Below are 20444 nucleotides of genomic sequence, written 5' to 3' on the forward strand. Positions count from 1 at the left end.
AACAGGGAGAGGGTGGAGATGGGGTTCAGGGTAACATGGGGGACAGGCAGAAAGGACAAAGAGGAGGGGAGATGTGGAGAGGATAGAAGGCCAGGAGAGGAGGGAGAACAGGCAGAGAGTTGATAGAAGGCCAGGACACGGAGAAGAGAGGCCTGGAGAGGAGAGGGGAGAGGGGAGAGGGTGGGAGGCAGGACAGAGGGCAAGCAGCAGGTGTACTTACCAGGGCTTCGTTCAGCCGCTCCTGGTTACGGCTGTTGAGTTCATCAGCCTCCCGGGTAGTATTCACCGCGTGGTTCAGGGCCTCACGGAGGTCCATGAGGCCAGCCTCGTACTGGGCCAGCTGGTCCCGAATGTGTGTGGCCAATGACTGGTTCTCCTCCCAGATGCCGGTCAGCTGCTTCTGCACACGCATCATCACTGGCCAACACCAGAGCAGGTGTTGGTACCTAGACCCCTTCATGAACCCCTGTCTCGTCCACCCTGAGCGGCCCTGCCTGACGTGATTCAGCCCCACTCACGCCTCTGGGCTTCTGTCAGTTCAGCCTCCGCCACTGCCCGTGGGGCCCCCAGGTCACGAGTCCGCATATCCCAGAGCAGCCGTTCCACTTCAGCCAGTGCCCAGCGCAGCTGCTCACCAGACGGTGCAGAGGCATTGCCTGGAGACACTTGGCCCATGTGAGATGCCAGCTCTACAGAGAGAGGATCGTCAGAGCCTTGGGGTGGCCTCCACTCATCTACTTCCAAGCCCGAGACCCGCCCAGGGCATTTCAGCAGGCCACAGCACGCACCCCAATAGCACATCAGCGGCTCTTAGAGGATACCCCCCCCCCCCGCCTTTATCTCCTATACCCATTCTTTCCTGCAATCCTGGCATGCTGGTGCAGGCCACTCCCTGGCCTTCCCTAAGCAGAAAGTTCAGTTTTTATTTTCTTCCAATCCTTTGGCTGTGCCAGATCCCGTCATAAGCTTGAGAACCCAGTTTCTTCTCACTCAGTCAAACAGTGAACTGTTTGCCACTAAGGAGGTTTGCAAGTATTCCCAGGGGAGCTGGGTGAGCAGGGTCAGTCCAGCGCTAAGGGAACAAAGAGACCCTGGCCAGCCAGCCACTTGCCCAGAGGATAAACATATAGGACCCAGCCAGCTCAAGGGAGACTTCTAGGAGGTCCTGCCCACCACCCCAAGCAGCCCACCTTATACTGGGCCCATGCATCAGCCAGCCTTACCACTCAGAGCACGGTCCATAGCACGCACGGTCTCCAACAATGTCTGTGCCCGGCCCAGTGTGGCCTCTGTGTTGTCCATCAGCTGGCCTGCCCGGTCTTGGGCTCCTATGGCCTGTGGGTACAGTTTCCTTCAGCTGTGGTGTTTGTGGGTACATGGCTAGGGCATGAGTAGGGTGAAAAGAGTGGCCCTGGAGATGGTGTGGAATGTGTGGAATTAAGAGAAGTGGGGGAAGGTGGGTTTGGTGTCAAGGACTGGGGGGTCCCGGGGGTGAGGGCTTCTAGAGGAAAGGCACCGCAGGACACTGGGCTGGGGTTCACAGGTCTTGCCTGACTGCCCAGCTGCTCAACACCCTGTTGAAGGCTTGCACTCTGTTGCTCTAGGGTCTGTAGTTGCTGTGTTGTCTGGTAGCGGGGTCCTAGTGGGCTCCGGAGCTTACTCTGTTGGGGGCAAGAAGTAAGTACCACATGGCCATCTGGAGGAGGCAGGGAAGGCAGATGGGCATGAAATACCTGCAGGTCAGCAATGGAGGCATTCAGCCTATGCAGCCTGGCCCAAGCTGCGGAGCTAGCATTGATGCCTTGCAGCTGCAGGCGGATGGCAGGGAGGAGGGCACCAGCTTGCTCGAGGTCATCCAGAAGCAGGACCACACAGTGGTCACACACTGCAGGCAGAGGAGAGCAGGCACTGAGGATACGGGTTAGCCAGGGATTAGAGGACCAACCGAAGAATGGGCTAGCACCATGAGGTCAGTAGAAGAGGCCAGCACCAGGGTTATGGGAAATGGAGAGACTGGGTCAGGGCAAGAATTAATCAGAGCCGGGTGGTGGTGGCGCACGCCTTTAATCCCAGCACTCGGGAGGCAGAGGCAGGCGGATCTCTGTGAGTTCGAGGCCAGCCTGGGCTACCAAGTGAGTTCCAGGAAAGGCGCAAAGCTACACAGAGAAACCCTGTCTCGAAAAACCAAAAAAAAAAAAAAAAAAAAAGAATTAATCAGGAAAATAGGGTTGGCACAGGGTCAGATTCAGAGAAGCACAAGAGGTTGGCATAAGAGACTGAGCCATGCCAGTTATGTCAAAGTCATAAGGGTAAGAGTCAGCAAGGGCATCCCAGGGTCAGGTGAAGACCCTCATCTGGTCAGGAGGAAACTGAATGGGCAGGAGGAAGCTGGTCTTGGAGGCTATGGAGCAATCTATTGGGGAAAATCCTGGGCAGTGAGGTCTACTGAAGGGGCAGTGGCCAGTTTCGGAGCCACATCCCCAACTTAGGAGTAAGAGAGTGGGTACCAGGTTAGCATGGATTTGTCTCAGGAAATGGAGACAGACAACTGGGGTCCCTCTGAGTGCTGAGGTTACTTAATACAGGGAAGGAACACCAGGTCGTGGCAGGCCTGAGAACCATACACCAGGCCGGATAGGAAGAGTGGGCAAACAGCAAGAAGGGTGGGGACGCACCTTCACAGTGTACGCCGTGGCCCCCAGGCCCGCCTGGGACAGGCACCTGGTGCTGCTGGCTACAGGTGTCACAGCGCTCCCCACTGAGCCCTGGGGGACAGGTGCAGCGGCCTGTGTGTGGGTCACAGTGGCCTCGTGGACACTGGCAGCCTGCAGCAAGAGGGATAGGTAGACATAACTGTGGATGTCCGAGTATGCCTGCCTCTCCACCCTGCCTGCCCACACTCCTGTACTCACGCCTGCAGCCCTTCTCTGGGACCCCCCAGTAGCCAGGGGCACACTCGCGGCACTGGGGTCCTGCGGTCCCCGGCTGGCAGTGACACTGACCGCTCTGGGGGTGGCACTCAGAGCCCTTGGCAGCTGGTCCACAGGCACAAGGGTGGCAGCCCTGGCATTGCTCAAAGCCGAAGTGTCCTTCCTGTGATACACCCTGCAGTCAACAGCCTGCCCAGCCCTCAACACACACCTCCTCCAGCCCTGGGCTATCTCAGGCTCTCCCTCAGTAGACCTCCCTGTAGCCCGGCCCGTCCTCAGGCCCTCTCCCAGCCCTACCAAACAGCGATCACAGCGTTGTCCAGTCACGCCCGCCTTGCACAGGCAGCGCCCACTCTGGGGATCACAGGCTTCTGTCCCGCATGGGGAACAGTCACATCCTGTAGAAAGCGGGGGCTGTGATAACTGCGCTGTCCCCTATCCCAGTCCTTCCAAACCTAGCGCCTTCCTTCCTACAGTTTTTCCCATGACTTGGTCCAGTCCTCTCACACCCCACAGTCACAACCTCACCGGTCCTGTTTGGCTTTCTCCCTGCAGCCTTGCCCTAAAGGGGATGAGGCAAGGATAGGGTCTGGCCATGAAGCTGGCCACCAAGGAGGATCTGACTGCAGGGAAGGAAGCCTGGTCACACTGGCATATAACCTGTTCTTAGGGAGCATCCAAAATCCCACCCAGTGCTTACGGGTGCAGTTGCCGGGCAACAAAGCATCGCCATAGAAGCCAGGGGCACAGCTCTCACAACGGGGCCCGGTGGTGTGACGAAGGCAGCCGCGACAAGCGCCTGTCAGGGGGTCACAGTCACTGAAGATCATGTTGGGGTCTCCGTTGCCACTGCAGTCACAGGGCTGACAGGAGCTGCCCAGCACCAGAGGGTTCCCAAAGAAGCCAGGTGCACAACTGGGGATGGGAGACAGAGAGAGGGGGCAGTCAGGGTCCAGTGGCCCCACTCAGGGTCCCTAGGGTCTGTACAGGTTCACCCCGCCTAGTTACCGCTCACAGGAGGCCCCGGCATAGCCTGGTCTGCAGAGGCACTGGGTCCGGCCATTTCGTAAGATGCAGCCATCTGCAAAGCTACAAGAATGAACAAGTTGTTGTTGCACATCAGTACCTCTCCACCAGGGGTCGGCACCCGGTGCTGGGTTCACCTTCTGGGCCTACCCCAGCTGCTCAGGGCTGCAGAAGGGACCAGGTGCTGCTTACTTGTTGGAAGGTACTGCCAAGGGGCAGGGGCAGCTCACACAGGGGGCTGCAGGGTCGTTGGGGTCAGTGCTCACAAAGCCCGCCCTGCATCGCTCACACTGGTCTCCTTCTGTGTTGTGCTGGCAGTTCTGGGGCACAGTGGAAAGTCAGTGCTGAAAGCAGACACATCCCCACCCCACCCCCCACTGCCCTAAGCCAGCTGGTACTCTGGGTCTGGGCCAAGTTTATCTAGAACCACAGACCCACAGAAGACTCTTGGGGTCTTCCTTGGCTGGCCAGGCTCCAAAGAATACTCACCACACAGGTGCCAGAGCCAGGAAGGCAGCGGTCCGAATGACCATGGCACTGACAGGGGACACATCGGCCCAGGAAGAGACCTTTGATGTCCCTGTAATAGCCAGGGGCACATTCCTGAGGGAAGACAGGTAGAGCATTAATGATTGGGTAAAAAATGTGATGCCAGCCCCAAGGCTGGGCAGACCAGATAGGCAGCTCACAGGTCAGCCCCTGGGGACCTTCATGCACCATGGGGTGCTACAGGGATACCACACCATGGATCACAGGGCCCAGTCGTTGGATGCCAGAACTGTTGGCCCTGTCTGGCTGTTAGGTCTCTGGACCTGTGGACACACTGCCAAACGTAGATGGCATGGCTCAGGAATGACTAGACTATGTGGTGGTGACCAGAGCTGCCTTCTTTCTATTCCAAACATCTTTTTCTAGTGGTGGTCAGTCACAACCCTTCCAGGGTATCATGCTAGACTACCCAGAGCCACAGGCAGTTGGATACCAGTAAGGGAGGAGAGGGTGACTGCTGGGAACTAGGGTGGATCGGGGAGGATGGTTGTGCGGTTACTGAGTGAGCAATGATGGGTGACGGCAGCCATGTGTATGGAGGGGTGGCAGTGATAAAGGGTGGGGAAACAGGTGATGATGGAGTAGCTGACTGGAAAGGAGGCTGGCAGGGTGGCACAGAGGAAGATACGTGTGGGCAGAGATAGGACAGAGTGAAGGGCAGATGTTGGCAGACGTATACTCGGGGAAGGACCCGTGGTAGGGGCACCTTCATGGCCCAGTGCTGTGGGATGTTCTGTATGGCAAATGTGTTGCTAATTAATCAATAAAACACTGATTGGCCGTTGGCTAGGCAGGAAGTGTAGGCAGGACAAGGAGGAGAATAAAGCTGGGAAGTGGAAGGCTGAGTCAGAGACACTGCCAGCCGCCACGATGAGAAACAGCTTGTGAAGATGCCGGTAAGCCATGAGCCATGTGGCAAGGTATTGATTAATGGAAATGGATTAATTTAAGCTATAAGAACAGTTAGCAAGAAGCCTGCCACGGCCATACAGTTTGAAAGCAACATAAGTCTCTGTGTTTACTTGGTCGGGTCTGAGAGGCTGTGGGACTGGCAGGTGAAAGAGATTTGTCCTGACTGTGGGCCACGCAGGAAAACTCCAGCTACAGCCCAGCACCCACGCTCACCCCTTTTTACCTGGCATGAGTCCCCACGGTAGTTGGCAGGGCACATACACAGTTCCACATTGCTGGCTGGGGGCCCCCTGCCAGCCTCGCTAGCCACTTCTAGTACCACTCTACGCAGGGAGACAGTGGCAGAGGTCTGTGGGAAGAGGGCACGGATCTGCAACTGCTCGAGGCCGGCCAATACCATCATAAGCTCTTCGCGGGACACCGCGTTGTGAGTCTCCAAGTGACGGAAGTTCCCCTGCGGAGCCAAGATAGCACCTCAGCTGGGGTAGAGCACAGAGTACAGAAAGTCCCTCCTGTAGAGGACAGAGGCGCACAGAGATCACAGGAATAGGGAACTCCCTCAGTCACCCATGAGGAAAAGGAGCAACTGGGTTCCTACCTCACAGTCAACTCCAGGTATATTAAGAATTTAAATAAGCAAAGAAAATAGTTCAAGTTTTTAGAAAAAAAAAAAAACCAAAACATAAATGGGTCCTTTCTGACATTAGAGAGATAAATATTTTCACAAATAAGACACAAAAACTGAACAAACATGAAAACCTGATAAACTTAAATATACCAAGAATTTATTGAACAAAGAACATTTTAAAAAAGAAAAGAAACTACAGGGTTAGTGAGACAGTTCAAGAATCAACAGTTGCCTGCCCTCAGCCTGACAAGCAGAGTTCAATCCCCAGGACCGCACGGTGGGAGAAGTGAACCAGCTCTTCTAAACTGTCCGGCTCCACATGCTCACTGTGACATGCATACATGGGTATGCACACACACACGCACACTCTCTCTCTTTCTCTCTCTCTCTCTCCCTCCCTCTCTCCCTCTCTCTAAATAAATGTAATAAATTAAAAGGATCAAGCTACAAACTAGAAGACAGCTTTGATGTGTCTAAAGGAAGCTCTTTAAAAAGTAAGAAAGGCCAACAAGTCAGACACAGAGGGGCAGCTCCCAGAGTGGATCAAGGAGCCCCAGGGCTTCTCATCCACTCTGTTCAAGGGTCTTAAAAGAGATGAGCCGGGCGGTGGTGGCGCACGCCTTTAATCCCAGCACTCGGGAGGCAGAGCCAGGCGGATCTCTGTGAGTTTGAGGACAGCCTGGGCTACCAAGTGAGTTCCAGGAAAGGCGCAAAGCTACACAGAGAAACCCTGTCTCGAAAAACCAAAAAAAAAAAAACAAAAAAAAAAAAACAGAGATGACCCACTCAGGGAGCTCAGAAAGGAAGACCACCAGCCCCTGTCTCCTACCACCGGGCTCCATTGTGGAGAACAGTGAGTATGTTGATATGGCTCCTTTGGGTCCTTCCTGGGCAGGACTGGGGTCCAGGCCAGCTCTGCTCACCTCTACCAGTTGTAGCTGTCCCCGGTGAATGTGGCCGGGTGGAGGGTATGCCAGCTCCAGGAAGGCGATGCTCATCTGGTTGCCCTAAGAGCAGACACACATGGACCAGGGTAAGGGCTGGCAACTGGGCTGGCCCACTATCCCAGCCGGACACACCCACCCCACTCAACCACCTGCAACACCACGTCCGGCCGGCTCTCATAGGGAATGAAGACATCACCACGATGGGGCTCTGAGTGCAGCTCATAGTGGAGGGTCCCACCATAGGATGACACCTGGAGCCAGCACAGAGGGAACGGTTGGTCCTCCTCTTTCCCACACCCATTCCTTATAGCACCCTCATCGGGCACGCTCCCTTTACAATGTGTTTCCACGGTCCCTGGATGTACCCTATTGGCATGCATTTTCCCCAGTACCCCAGAGCACTTCCTGCCCTCAAAGTACAGCCCTTCAAACCAAATGCCCCTGCTCACCCTGTCGCCCAGGTAGGAGGGTGGAGCCTGCCAGTACAGCTCTGGGAAACTGTCAGCCACGTGACGCAAGTCTGCATGGAGCAGCTCCATCTCAGGCCGATGCTCATGAGGTACCACCTGCCGATCACTGCTCAACAGCACCCAGCCCTCCATGTCCACAAACTGTGAGCACACACGTGGGTCACATAGAGTGGAAACTTGGCCTTGCCCTGCATTCCAGGCCCCTCTAGTGGCTCCCATCTCAGTCCCAGGCTAGGGCAGGATACCTCATGTCGGGCATGGTTAGAGCTCCCACAGCGCTCTGTTGCCCCAAAACAGAAGCAGCGGGTACAGCCCTTGGGGTTAGCAGTGTCCAAGGAGAAGGTTCCCAAGCGACACTGGTCACATCTTGAGCCCTGTACATTCTCCTAAGGTCAGGGGACAATGAAGGTCAGTTGGCTGTGTGTTGAGGACCAAACAAACCATAGACCGGTTTTAGACCTTGCCCTCCAAAAGCTTCTAGGAATCCCCACCTTCCCAGAAAGGCTGCTGAGGACAATGTCTCAACTAAAGCAGATGATGCAGGAAAGTGACCTGGACACAAGCCCCTGCTCACCTTGCAATGGCACTGGCCTGTGATGGGGTCACATATGCTAGCCATGGTGCCAGCCTCATGGCAGTCACAGGGACGACAGCTAGGGTAACCATAGAAGCCTGGGGCACAGGTGTCACAGCGACGCCCAGCTACATTGGGTCTGCACCTGCATGTGGACAAAGGCAATGTGAGGCCCCTCTAGCCCTGGGTCACCCAGAAGCCATAGGATCTAAGGCCCTAGAGTCTTCTGAGATGCAGAGGAGTGAGTTGTTGGGTGAGGGGCAATGCTCTCCCTGACCCGAGATCCCACAAGACAGTAAGGTGCTATCTAGACTCACTTGCACTGGCCACTGTCCATGTCACAAGTGGGATCTGTCAGTTCCTGGACTCCGGGTCCGGAGCAGTTACACTCCTCACAGCCAACCAAGGGGTGGCAGCCAAAGCTCTGTGGCTGGCAGACCAGGCAGTCAGGGCGGACAGTGCGTGGTGGACAGATGCACTGACCTGTGAGCTCATCACAAAGGCGCGTACCGCAGTCACAGGCTGTTGGGCGGATAACATTATTGACCCCTCTGCCCCACTCGGGCCCCAGGTGCAGCCCGTAAAGATGTGGTAGGGAGAGCTAGGGACACCACCCTAGTTCCACCCCTTCCTCATAGCTCTACCCCTCACATAGTTCCTTTGACATCAACCATGTGCCACTGTCGGGGCTACTGGCACCTGCTGCATCCTAGAACCTTTTAGAGGAGGTGCATAGACAGGAAGTGACGGGACTGGTCTGCTAGGCTCCAGAATTTTCCCTTGATCACCATGCCCCCTGGGTCCTAGTGCACCCCATCTCCCAGGAAGTCCTTGGAATTCTGCACACTGGCTCTGATGCTCTGAGCACTGGGTACTTACGCCTGCAGCTGGGGAAGCCCCAGTAGCCGGTGGCGCAGCGGGAGCAGTCACGGCCAATGACATGGCTCCGGCAGGGACACTGGCCCCCGAAGGGTTCACATGTGGGGCTTATGGCACCCACCTCGTGGCAACCACAAGGTAGGGCCCCATTATTGTAGAAGAGAGACAGCGAGGCGGCAGCATTCCGGCAGAATGGGGATGAGCTGCTGGGGCTACAACGAGGAGCAGCGGTGAGGCTGGCTCCTGGCCTGACCCCTGCACCCCAGACCTGTCCTGCCTCACCCAGCCCACCTGATGTGGTAGCCCTGGGCGGCACAGTGGCTGATGAAGTCATAGGATTTGTCCAGGGGCTGCTCATGGAGGTAACTGGAGCTGTAAGCATCCTCGGGGACGATGAGTATGTAGTCCTAAGAAACAATACCTAGTCACCTTCGCAAGGGTCCAGCAAAAGGGCCTGGCTGGGGGAATGGGGACAGAGCCTGTAGCAGGAGCAGGTACTGAGGCAGCCCCTCAGCCTGGATAAGGCCGGGGCATGGCAGTCCTGTCAGGCACTTAGGCTACTCAGAAAGGAAGTTCGCCACAGAGTGGGACAGTGAAGAGATGGTCAGCCAAGCCTCTCTGTTGCTCATGTCCTCTTCTCTCTCCCGTTACCCAGGCTCCACTTCCTCTGGGAAGGTCCCTCCACCAGTGGGACTTAGTGGCTTAGCTCTCAGGGACCCTCTGGAGCCTCACATGGCACTTGTGATGGGGGACACCCTGGCAAACAGGTGATATGCTCTGGCTGAGACCCACAGATATTTGACAGGCATAAAGGGAAGACCACTCTGCAAGTGGGCCTCACCAGCCAGAGCCAGCGGCCTTCTGGCACACGCACGGTCACAGTGAGCTCGTTGTCTGTAACGTCCAGCATAGTTTGACCCTCACACAACACCAGGGTACGGCAACCATAACCATGTGGGCAGAAGCTGGCATTGGCGTGGCCTGGCAGGGGTCAAAACACAAAAGTCAGGCTCCAACATCGACCACTCTAGCTGCATGGCTGCCCTATCCCGGTGTAGGGTACAGTTAGAGATATGAGGGACATGGACAGGCCCGCAGGTGATGGCATGTCACAGGCAGACAGCCACAGGCAGCCTTTGAGACCAGGTCTCATTCTTTGTGAATTATCCACAGCCATACACTGCCCACCCCATGTACAAGTGACCAGGTCCTCTAAGCACCTTATAAACATTGTTTCACCACTTGCGACAAAAACGGAGAGCCCTGGTACAGGGAACAGGGGCTGGGATAAGACTTCTGAGAACGGAGGTAGATGAGGTGGGGTTGCCACTCACTTAGGCCACTTAGTTTGAAAACTGACAGCAGCCAGGTTATGTTCCCCTGTCACTGTGGTACACTCGGCCACTTACCCTGCCAGATGCGGCCACCATTGATGAGTACCTCCACGGGGAAGGTAGGGTGGACTGGCTGGTAGCTATGCAGCAGGAAGGCATAGCGGCCCAGGGTGGGCACCTGGGTGGTGAAGACCACAGTGCCCTGTAGGAAAAGTCTCCAATGAGTGGCCAGAGCGGGTAACGGCTGGTCCCACTGCTTCCTGGAGCATCTGTTATGGAAGAGAGGACCCAGAACCCCACCCTGTCCCATGCTCATCCCCGTGGAGGCTTCCAGCTGGCCTGAGCCCTCACCTGCGGGTGGCGCACCAAGGTGGGTTCTGCATTAGGGTCCACAACAGTCGGGGGCTGAGGTTGTGGTCCAGCTGGGGGTGCACCTGGTGTGAGCTCCTGTGACTGGGTCAGAGGGAGGTCGGGAGGCAGCGGCAAGACCTGGCAGTCCTTAAGGATGATGGGCTGCGGTGGCTTCGGGAAGCGGGAGGGCAGACAGGCAGCGCTGGGAAGTACCAGGAGTGAGTATGCTCTCGTGGCTAACAGGTCCCTGCTATCCACCCTAGCCACTCCCAGCACCACTACCTGCTGGGGTTGAAGGTGCCGTGACTGCTCACACAGAAGACCCGGGGCTCTACGAACTCTGTGCTGAACTCTTCCACGGGTACCAGGGTGACAGTGTGCTGTGGGCAGAAGGATGATGTGCTGCTGTCCCCTGGACAGCTGAGCACAGGAGATGCAGGGGGACAGAGATGACTAGCCACACAGTTTAGACCCCAGGAGTCCACTGAGCCTAGACTCAATCACTCTTGCCTTCTGCCTGGAGCCAGATTTGGATGCAGAATTGGTAACAGTTTCTAGGGCTTGTCCTCAGCCCTCAGGTACCCCACTGATCTACTCTGTCTCCATCCACCCGTCTCTGTCTCGAGCTCTTACAGCCCAGAGGCCAAGAACAGGTCCAAATCTTCATAAGCCCCTTCTTGAGCAGTGAGCAGGGCCACACTGTGCAGCACCACACTACAGGAGCTCCCGGGACGCTCTGTTCTCTTCACAGATATTTAAAATATGCCGGAAGGAGCTGCTCTGGGGCGAGGTCTCAAGGGGCTTTACCAGGAAGAAGTGAGCCTGCTCAGCTGTGAGCCGGATGCTGGCCTCAGAGTCCAGGTGGAAGGTGGCCAGGTGATGCTGGGTATCCCGAGCCAGACCCCGGCACAGGGAGCTGTGGGGAGGGATAGACTGTAAGTGGAAAGCCCTAGGCAGGGTCCGCCCATCAACCCTTTCCTATTCTAAGCTCACCTGTATGGACAGGGATGGAGGTTGAGCATCCCTTGCTGGGGGCCTCTCTGAGGGCTGTGCACAGCCACATCCACGTCCTGGTGTGAATCCTCACTGACATATTCCACCACCAGAGCATATCGGCCTGCCTGAGGCACTGCCATCTCAAGCTGGATGTCCACCTGGGGGAGGGCAGGGTGACCAGAGGCCCACGGGCCTCATCTTTCCCATAGCTGTCTATGGCTAGGTCTTAGTGCCCAGGGCATCTCCAAACAGGAGGAGAGGGCCAATCCAGGTCATGGAGGAAACAGAAGAACTAAGTGAGTCCCTATTCACACCCAGTGTCCACTGGAGACAGCAGAAGCCACTCTGGACCACGCACACCAGCTCCATGATCCCACAACCTTGCCTTGCACCCACTCTACCATTGAGATAGGTCCCTCCTCCAGACCAAGGTCCACAGCACCCACCCATCCACAGGCCCTCAGATACCCACATCACTGCCAGCACAGGTCACCAGGGGTGGGTGTGAAGGGCTGAGCTGCTCTACGGGGCAGGGTCGGGGCAGGCTGTTGTCATGGCGACACAGGGCCTCAGTTCCAGCCGCTGAAGGGAAGCCATCCAGGGGTAGGTGAGCATGGAGGAGGCAGCTGGAGAACAGACATGAGGTCAGCACAGGTCATCCCAGGATCCAGCTCCAACTCATCCCGTGGGACCTTACTTCTCTGTGGAGTGCAGGGCCGGGGGCCGGTAGGTACAGGCCTCGGCTACTCGATGCTGTAGGAGAGCTGCCTCGTAGTAGGTACTCGGCAGTAGGACCATGTAATCCTGGGAGAGAGGGGAGGTGAGCACTAAGGCCCTGAGGCCCAGGGCCTGCCCCCACCCTGCTGTGGCCCTTGCCTCACCAAGAGTACACCTTCCGCCTCCACCAGCAAAGTCCAGATGCCAGGGTTCAGCACAAAGGGCTCCCCAAAGCCCCTCTGGGGCACAGTGACAAAGGCAGGCTCTGTGCTGCGTGGGAAGGCCACTGGCTGGCTCTGCTCTGTGCCTGGGGTGGGGAGGGTAAGACGCCTGGGCTCAATCCTCAGCCGCCCCGCCCCCCAGGGCTGTACTTCCCCTGTACACCTCCATGGAATGGAGGGCCAGGATGCAGATGACATGGGTTGGGTCCACCACCTGCATGAGTTGGGAGGTGGAGCACGGGGTGGAAAAGGGATGAGTGAGCAGACTCCACTCACAGTTGGTACAGCTGGAAAGCCTGCCCTCTTCACGCACAGAAACCCGCCCATTCACACTCGTGGGTCCACGGTTGACATAGCGGAACACCAGCCGAAAGAGGTCAGGGGAGGTCACGTTCAGCCTGGCCACGATCCTGGGCTGTGGTGGGTGTGAGACAACAGGGTCACTTCTCTGGCCACTGCTGACCTGGGTCTCATGATTCTTGCCAGGAGACCCAGCTGGCTCCATTTCTGTACCAAACCCCGGAAGAGGGCAGCATGGCCCACCTGGATAGGTGTCATGTGTGCGTAGCCTCTCCAGCTAAAGTTCTCAAACTCCAGGGGGTTGAAGCCAAAACGTACGGCACGGCCCTCAGGAGTGGCCGCCTCCTCCAGTTCCAGCCGCATGTGGTGCAGGTCCGGCAAGTAGTGGTCTTTCGCCGGCCTGCCATGGCATAGATGTCTGGGTGGGACAGGCACTGGCCCGTCATGGCCACCCAGATTTCCAAGGTATAGATGAATACCCTGTGGGTTCCTGGCATGAACACATGGGGCACCCACCGTACATGGTGCCTCCCCAACCCCAGGCCCAGTCGGCGGAAGGTACTTACTCACTGCAGGTAGGGCCCTGGGTGTTAGGACGGCACCTGCAGGCACCTGTCCTTGGTTCACAGCCCTGGCCCAGGGCACCACCAACATCACACCGGCAGCCTGAGTTGGGAAAGAACAGGGTCAGAGGCTGCCTAGCTCCTAGCAGCCTCAGAGGTCCCTCTCACAACCCTCCAGGTTAGGCCTCACAGGTAGGTTTCTACCCACCCTCGGTATAGAAACTAACATCAGCCCTTAGAGTCTTTTGGGGGGCCAAGGACAAGGGAACTGGGATGGATTAGTGATGCCTGCTACAAACACAGCATGGAGCAAATGGCCATGTATCAGGACAGAGCTACCCCCAGCACAGAGCTGGCCAGGGGGCCAGTCAAACATCTGGCCGTCTTGCTGTTGCCAGGGTGAGACCCCTACCTACCTGACCTACTTGTACCTCCCTGGACATCAGTCTCCCACCGACACAGCATAGACAAAGTCTGGAGGCAAGCGTGTGAACACTTACTACGGCAGCCGAAGTAGTCAGCGTGGTCCAGGCCGAAGAAGCCATCCTTGCAGGCTGCACAGGTCTGGCCACACACATGAGCCTTGCAGAAACACTGCCCGTTGCCCTGGGGAGGAACCAGAAGTGAGACGTGGTGGGGCAGAGTCCTAACACCCTTGACTCTCAGACCCCAACCCAACACCCAGACACTGACTCACCAACTGGCACTCAGTAACTCCACCCAGGGTGCCTCGTGGGTCACAGCTACAGCCTGGGGAGGGCAGAGTGGGAGTGAGAGCCCGGGGGGACAGGAGGGCCTCGGTCTACCCTTCAAACCCTTAACCATCCTTCTAGGGCAGACTCACGTGTGCAGCCTTCAGGGTTGCTGGGGCTCAGGCCCCAGTACCCAGGTTTACAACGGTCGCAGCTTGGCCCCTCCACGTGAGCTCGACATGTACAGGGAGCCTGTGCCTGAGAGAGGATAAAACTGTGGGACACAGTGGAGGTCCTTTCCAAAAAGCCCTCGAGTCCTGTCAAGGGACAGAAGAGGGCCAAAGCCCCTCACCTGTCCTTGCCCCATGCTTGGCAGCCATCCAGGATGAAATAAAGGGCCAGCAGAGAGAGTAAATGGGCCCTGAGGTTCCACAGCAAACAAGCAGTAGGCAGGAAGCCGGGGCTCTCTGGGCTTCAGACCTTCAGCCTGGGTCAGGTCCCTGCCTAATCCGACACCAAGGGCAATCCCATGCTCACCTCAGGAAGGGCAGGATTGGCCGGAGCCAGACCAGCAGGATGACAAGATCCAGCTAGGGAGAGACAAACCAAGCTTTGATCACCCCTCAGTGACCGATCCCCAGGTCAGTGACTTCCCAGCCCCATTAGAACCCAAGTCCCTCCTGTAGTTGTAAACAGAAAAGGAAACAGGAACCTCCTGTTCCAGCTACCATGGCAAGGGCACACATGCTCCTCCACACAAGTGCACACATGTAACATGCACACAGAGCAATCACACAGTTAGCTGCATGGACATTCACAAAGCATGGGAACATCACACATCAACCCAGCTGTGAGCAACCTTAAAGACGACAGCACATGGACACAGCCACAGGACACAGTCCCTGGATGTACACACGAGTGGACCCCCATGAACACAGATCACACACAGGGCTGCCCTCTGCTGCACCACGCCCGGCTCACCTTCGCAGTAGGGGAAGTTATAGGCCCCTGGCACACACACATCACAGCGTAGTCCGGTCACTCGGGGGCGGCAGCTACACTGCCCCGTTGTAGGGTCACAGGTTGTATGCCAGGAACCATCGGCAGAGCAGTGGCAGGCTGTGGGGTGAAGTCAGTGGGTACAAGGCAGGGCTGAGAACTACCCGCCTCCCGTTCTCCCCGTGAACTTACGGACACAGCTGGGGAAGCCATGGAAGCCGGGGCTGCACTCCTGGCACGTGGGGCCTGTGTAGCCAAGACGGCAGCGGCATGAACCACCCGCTCCACAGTGTTGATCCAGGGACCCCCGAGGGTCACAGGCACAAGCTGTGGGCACAGAGGGTAGGGTTGGGGGGTCAGACCCTCATCCTGTGGGGATGGCCTGACCCCTTCTTGCCCTAATTCTCTGCTCACCATGACAGTCAGGGTAACCGTGGTAGCCTGGGAGGCAGCGGTCACAGTGAGGGCCCTCAAACCCAGGTCGGCACTGGCAACGGCCAGCCTCATCGCAGCCTTCAGGCAGGGTCCCTGCAGGGCTGCAGCCACACACTGCAGAGTGGGATGAGTTACTGGGGATCCTGACGGGGCAGGTTGTCCCTCAGGCACCCCAACCGCCTATGCCCACACGAAGGGACACCACTCACGCTGGCAGAGAGGGAAGTGGAAATAGCCAAGGGCGCAGTGATCACATCTGTCCCCCTCAAAGCCTGTGCGGCAGGTGCACTGGCCTGACTCTGGGTCACAGAGGCCATTGGCAACCCCAGGGCTGGAACACTGGCATGCTGCGGAGAGGACCAACTGTCAGCCAGTGCTTAGCTGGTGCACGGCACCTCCTGAGTGGATAAGGAGGGGACTGCACTCACATTGGCAGCTTGGGCCATAGAACCCGGGTACGCAGAGCTCACAGTGGGTGCCCTGGAAGTTGGGTTTGCACACACAGCGTCCCAACCGCGGGTCCTTCCGGCAGGCATTGCCCTGGGTCCCCGCGGCGTTGCAGTCACAGTCTAGGAGGCAGGTGGGGACAGGAGGCTTAGACGTGGACAGAACCCAACCCTCCCCCTGAAAAACAGCTTCTCCACAAAGTCACATTCCTCCACATTTACACAGCACAAATTAGAATCTAAAAAAAGTAAAATTCCCAAAGTTGGTACTTTAGGAAAACGAGCTGCAAAATGAAAACATCTGGCTGGATGTGGTAGCACAGACCTTTAATCCCAGCACTCAGGAGGAAGAGGCAGGTGGATCTCTGTGAGTTCGAGGCCAGCCTGGTCTACAGAGCAAGTTCCAGGACAGCAAGGGCTACACAGAGAAACCCTGTCTCGAAACCCCACCCCCCAAAACCAGAAACACTGAGAAGGGGGCATCTGTCTCTGCACTAGGAGAGAGGTCTCCACTCAAGCCAAGAGAAGAATCCACTACTGTGCAGGTCGGCAACGGTCCAGCCAGCAGCTGTACACAGCCAGTGTACCAGTATGCTGTCGTATGTTAGGAAAACGACTTGGCACCTGGGCAAAAGGCCACCAAATATGCAAGTTTGGTAAGCCAGAGAGAGTCTTCTAACTTCTAGGAAAACACCCTGTGGAGTCACTGCTGTCTGGGTGTTTGTCGTAGCATCTTTTGGAAGGAGGGCAGGGTGGTCAGTTAATTCAATGCTCCATCTGTCTGTATAACGGGCTGTGAAAGGACATGTTTATGGGATTGCGGTGGGAGAAGACACAATCCCTAAACAGCGTGCGTGGTTCACTACAGTGTTTATAAGAATGAGTGCACACAGACACAGAGTTCAGGGTGCATGGAGAGGGTTATTTGCCTTTTGTGTTTGCCGAGGTGCTGGCGATAGAACCCAGGGCTTTGTGAAAGCTAGGGAGGCTGTACCACTGAACTATAGCTATCGCCCCAAGAGGGCCGTTCCCAAGCACTGAGCTTCTGGAAGGGTTTCCGATGTGACTGTGCATTATTTTAAAAAATAAATAAAAATTCAGGGCTGAAGGTATGGCTCAGCGGTTAGGAGCGCTGGCTGCTCTTGCGGAGGACCGGATCCCAGCACCCACATGGTGGTTCAGAACTGTAACTCTAGGACCAGGCAGTCCAACACCTTTTTTTCTGCCTCTATGGGCACCAGGCATGCACATGGTGCATAGACATACATGTAAAACACACATACACATGAAGTAAAAATTAATTTTAAAATTAAATAGACTAAATGAAAGGTGACTAAGATTAAAAAACAAAAACAAACAAACAAACAAACAAACAAAACAACCTGGTCCTTTGTGCATGCTTCTTCCTGCTAACGACAGGGTACGTAGGTCCTGGTGACCTCAGGGTACTTACTCACAATCTGTCCAGCAGGCAACACTTGTTCTCTGGTGTCATTGTAGGGAAATGAGGACACAGCTGAGGGGTAAATATTACACACGTCAGCCAGGTCTGCTGGGCAAGCTCTCTGGCTCCAGGACCAGAGGCTACCCCAGGGCTCTGGGTCCTCCACCCTAACTCAGCCCTGAGATCCCCTCGGGCCGCAACCCTGGGCCTTTCCATCAACCCCCACCCCCAACTCCTAGCTGGTCCTCACGGTAGCAGTGTGGGAAACCGGTGTAACCCTCAGCACAGGCGGCACACTGCTCTCCTGTGAAGTTGGGCCTGCAGTAACAGCGGCCTGTTAGATCCTCACACGTCCCATCCGTGAAGTCTGACTCACAGTCACAGCCTAAGGAACAGTCAGAGATGAAGTCATGAAAAGATGGGGAGTTACGGCCTCACCTCCCGGGGTGGGGAGGTCTGGGAGACTAAGACTCTCCCACCCTCCAACTCAGAGCCTCCATAGCTTAGGAACGCAGCTGTACTCACGGCGACAGACGTGGGGTGAGTCCAGTGGCTGGTCAGGGGCACGGTAGAAGCCAGGCAGGCAGCGTTCACAGTTGATGCCCGTGGTGTGGTGCTGGGGATACAGGGAACACAGAGCTCGCCAAGTCCAGGCATGTCCCCATTCCCATCACACAGGCCCACATACACCTGGCCAGTTCTTGTTTGCCTAGCCTACCTGGCAATCGAGGCAGACGCCCCCACCCTGGTACACATTGTCCTGGTTCTGGCTGGCATTACGCCGGTCTACCTCAGGGTCGTAGTAACAGTCGTGGGCATGGCCATGGCAGTTGCAGGCTGTAGAATCAGGGCCAATAGTTAGCATGTCCTCTGTGTCCCTGGAACTCCCAGACATAGTCCATGAGCCATGGGTGCTGGCAGTGCACATACGCACAGGATACTCACACTGGCATTCATTGGCGCTATCGGTGGTAGCAGGCTTCCACGGCTGCTGGTTGAAGCCTGGACAACATCGGTCACAAGAGCCTCCACATGTATTGTGTTGGCAGGCACACTGCAGCCTACAAAGGGACACAGAGGAGTTAGGACCCACCCAAGAGACAGAGGGCTGGAGACGAGGTGGGTGGCATGTGCTTGGGCATCACTGGCTTGCTGTGTGGGTACAGGCTCCCCTCCCCACAGTTCCCAGCTGTCACGCAGTAAGCTCTGGTCCAGACTCTCTACCCCCACCCCAGTGGCTCTGCACATGGCTTGAGCCTCAGAGAATGGGCACAGGAGAAAGGAGACAGGGGGAGACTCCCTGTGTCAGCAGACAGGAGAGGGGATCTCAGTGATAGCCTTATGTGGAGGGCTGGAGAAGGGTGTGTGTTGATGGTGGGGTAGGGCTCAGGAGCTTTAGCACAGGTGGAACCTTGGCCCTTCCAACACTGTCTGGCCCCAAAACCCTGATCCAGTTCTAAGGGAGGGACACATTGGTTCCCCACAGAGACCTGGATTTCACTCAGCCCGTGAAATCCTCATGGCAGCCAGACACCCCCATATATCTAGGGCATCTCCCCAGGGGCAAGTGGCCAAGAACTACTTCCTCTTTCCAAAGGCTGGAAGCTTGCCTGCTGTCCCAGTGGGCAATGGGACAGCTGGTTGGAGATGAGGACAAGGCTGGAACATCTGCTGTGTATAAACCAGCACCTCCTTGCTTTCTACCAACGTGTGGCAGGTCACAGCCAACCCACTCCAAGGGGCAGCATGTGCATTTCCTAAGCAAAAAGTCAGAGCCTATCTGTGCATACCAGAAATTCAGAGCCTCAAATCATCAGGCTCTACTCCCGTTGATCTCCAACAGGGGCCCCGTGGCCTTGGGAGTCAATCCTGCTGCCCCTCCCATCCCAAAGCCAAGCCTCATCCTCAGCAGAGGAGGAAGGAATGAACTACCTGTCAGTACAGATAAGCAGGCTATGTAGCCTAACCCCGCAGAGGGAGAGCCGAAGGTCTGCAGTGCGTGTCTCACTTTTGAGTGATCTGCATGGTTAAGGCACCCTGAGCTAATAAGGGAAGACATAGGTTTCAAGGGGTGTAAGGTTGGCCAACTGGTAAAATCCCTACAGATGCACCCTGAGGGCCTCTCCCTAGTCACAGACTGAGCCCCTGACGAAGCCTTGTAAAGGAACAACAAAATGGGGGCAGGAGACGCCACGCAGCAGATTTGGGCCCAAGAACTCCATTTAATGGAACAATCTGGTAGATGCTGTGAAAGACGGTTTCAGATAACTATAAACAAAGGAATCTAAAAATAGGCAGATGTAAAAAAATGACTGGTTAGAACTTCTAGAACTGAAAAAATGCAGTTATGAAATTTAAAAAACCCAAGCCAAGCGCCAAGACTGGAGCTGGAGAGGTGGCTCTGTGGTGAAGAGCACTGGCTGGTCTTCCAAGGCCAGGACTTGATTCCTAGTACCCACTTCACGGCTCACAACCATCTGTAACTCCAGTTCCAGGGGATCCGACACCCTCTCCTGGGCTCCTCAAATACAAGGTACACATGTGGTTCACATACATACATGTGGGCAAAACATTCATACATAGAAAATTCTAAAAATGTTTTAAAGGAAAAATAAAGGTTCTCAAAGGAATAGACAAACAACAGAGAGCCAACAGGAGACAGTCTGGGGGGAACTGAGGAAGCTCCGAGACAAATGGAAGACGTGAGCTGTTCTCGGACAGGAAGCAGTACATTGTTCCCATACTCATCTGGTGGGAGCATAGAGAAGGACAGGGGGGCCATGGCCGCCCAATCTGCAAAGATACATGCGTTCTTAGATCTCAGAACCAGAGAGCAGAGGCCCAAGAAACACCCTCCACATACACCCTCCACACTTCCAACTAGACCCACAGGGCACACAGAGGTCATGACAGCATGGGAAGAACTCCAGCAGTAACAGCCCAAGGGACCCTGGACCCTGAGGAGTACCTAACGCTGGCCCAGGTAAAGAACTCCCTACAAAGGTCTGAAGGCAGTCAGCAAACAAGCAAA

The 20444-nt window shown here is 56.1% G+C and overlaps 1 protein-coding gene across 1 annotated transcript in view; it reads right to left on the reverse strand.

Annotated features, from left to right (window-relative positions):
* The window catches only part of Lama5 (laminin subunit alpha 5), a 49999-nt gene that overhangs the window by 7658 nt on the left and 21897 nt on the right, over positions 1 to 20444 (reverse strand). Inside the window, exons 7-53 of the mRNA XM_059262077.1 lie at positions 18359 to 18474; positions 18132 to 18250; positions 17939 to 18029; positions 17664 to 17798; positions 17423 to 17485; positions 15952 to 16092; positions 15733 to 15870; positions 15503 to 15637; positions 15281 to 15415; positions 15071 to 15208; positions 14627 to 14679; positions 14242 to 14347; positions 14095 to 14147; positions 13898 to 14003; positions 13401 to 13500; positions 13078 to 13234; positions 12811 to 12949; positions 12478 to 12620; positions 12294 to 12400; positions 12069 to 12222; positions 11594 to 11754; positions 11408 to 11516; positions 10883 to 10980; positions 10601 to 10802; positions 10325 to 10451; positions 9757 to 9896; positions 9207 to 9322; positions 8916 to 9127; positions 8354 to 8558; positions 8037 to 8181; positions 7708 to 7848; positions 7442 to 7603; positions 7142 to 7243; positions 6969 to 7052; positions 5641 to 5871; positions 4446 to 4559; positions 4149 to 4276; positions 3939 to 4019; positions 3631 to 3845; positions 3228 to 3328; positions 2913 to 3093; positions 2676 to 2825; positions 1734 to 1885; positions 1551 to 1661; positions 1224 to 1335; positions 519 to 689; positions 221 to 417 (exon numbers count right to left, since the gene is read on the reverse strand). Of these exons, the coding sequence (XP_059118060.1) occupies positions 221 to 417; positions 519 to 689; positions 1224 to 1335; positions 1551 to 1661; positions 1734 to 1885; positions 2676 to 2825; positions 2913 to 3093; positions 3228 to 3328; positions 3631 to 3845; positions 3939 to 4019; positions 4149 to 4276; positions 4446 to 4559; positions 5641 to 5871; positions 6969 to 7052; positions 7142 to 7243; positions 7442 to 7603; positions 7708 to 7848; positions 8037 to 8181; positions 8354 to 8558; positions 8916 to 9127; positions 9207 to 9322; positions 9757 to 9896; positions 10325 to 10451; positions 10601 to 10802; positions 10883 to 10980; positions 11408 to 11516; positions 11594 to 11754; positions 12069 to 12222; positions 12294 to 12400; positions 12478 to 12620; positions 12811 to 12949; positions 13078 to 13234; positions 13401 to 13500; positions 13898 to 14003; positions 14095 to 14147; positions 14242 to 14347; positions 14627 to 14679; positions 15071 to 15208; positions 15281 to 15415; positions 15503 to 15637; positions 15733 to 15870; positions 15952 to 16092; positions 17423 to 17485; positions 17664 to 17798; positions 17939 to 18029; positions 18132 to 18250; positions 18359 to 18474 (6277 nt within the window). The remainder of the gene's footprint in view (positions 1 to 220; positions 418 to 518; positions 690 to 1223; positions 1336 to 1550; positions 1662 to 1733; positions 1886 to 2675; positions 2826 to 2912; positions 3094 to 3227; positions 3329 to 3630; positions 3846 to 3938; positions 4020 to 4148; positions 4277 to 4445; positions 4560 to 5640; positions 5872 to 6968; positions 7053 to 7141; positions 7244 to 7441; positions 7604 to 7707; positions 7849 to 8036; positions 8182 to 8353; positions 8559 to 8915; positions 9128 to 9206; positions 9323 to 9756; positions 9897 to 10324; positions 10452 to 10600; positions 10803 to 10882; positions 10981 to 11407; positions 11517 to 11593; positions 11755 to 12068; positions 12223 to 12293; positions 12401 to 12477; positions 12621 to 12810; positions 12950 to 13077; positions 13235 to 13400; positions 13501 to 13897; positions 14004 to 14094; positions 14148 to 14241; positions 14348 to 14626; positions 14680 to 15070; positions 15209 to 15280; positions 15416 to 15502; positions 15638 to 15732; positions 15871 to 15951; positions 16093 to 17422; positions 17486 to 17663; positions 17799 to 17938; positions 18030 to 18131; positions 18251 to 18358; positions 18475 to 20444) is intronic.

The sequence above is a fragment of the Peromyscus eremicus genome, chromosome 4 (genome assembly GCF_949786415.1).
Source record: "Peromyscus eremicus chromosome 4, PerEre_H2_v1, whole genome shotgun sequence".
Taxonomy (NCBI): Eukaryota; Metazoa; Chordata; class Mammalia; order Rodentia; family Cricetidae; genus Peromyscus; species Peromyscus eremicus.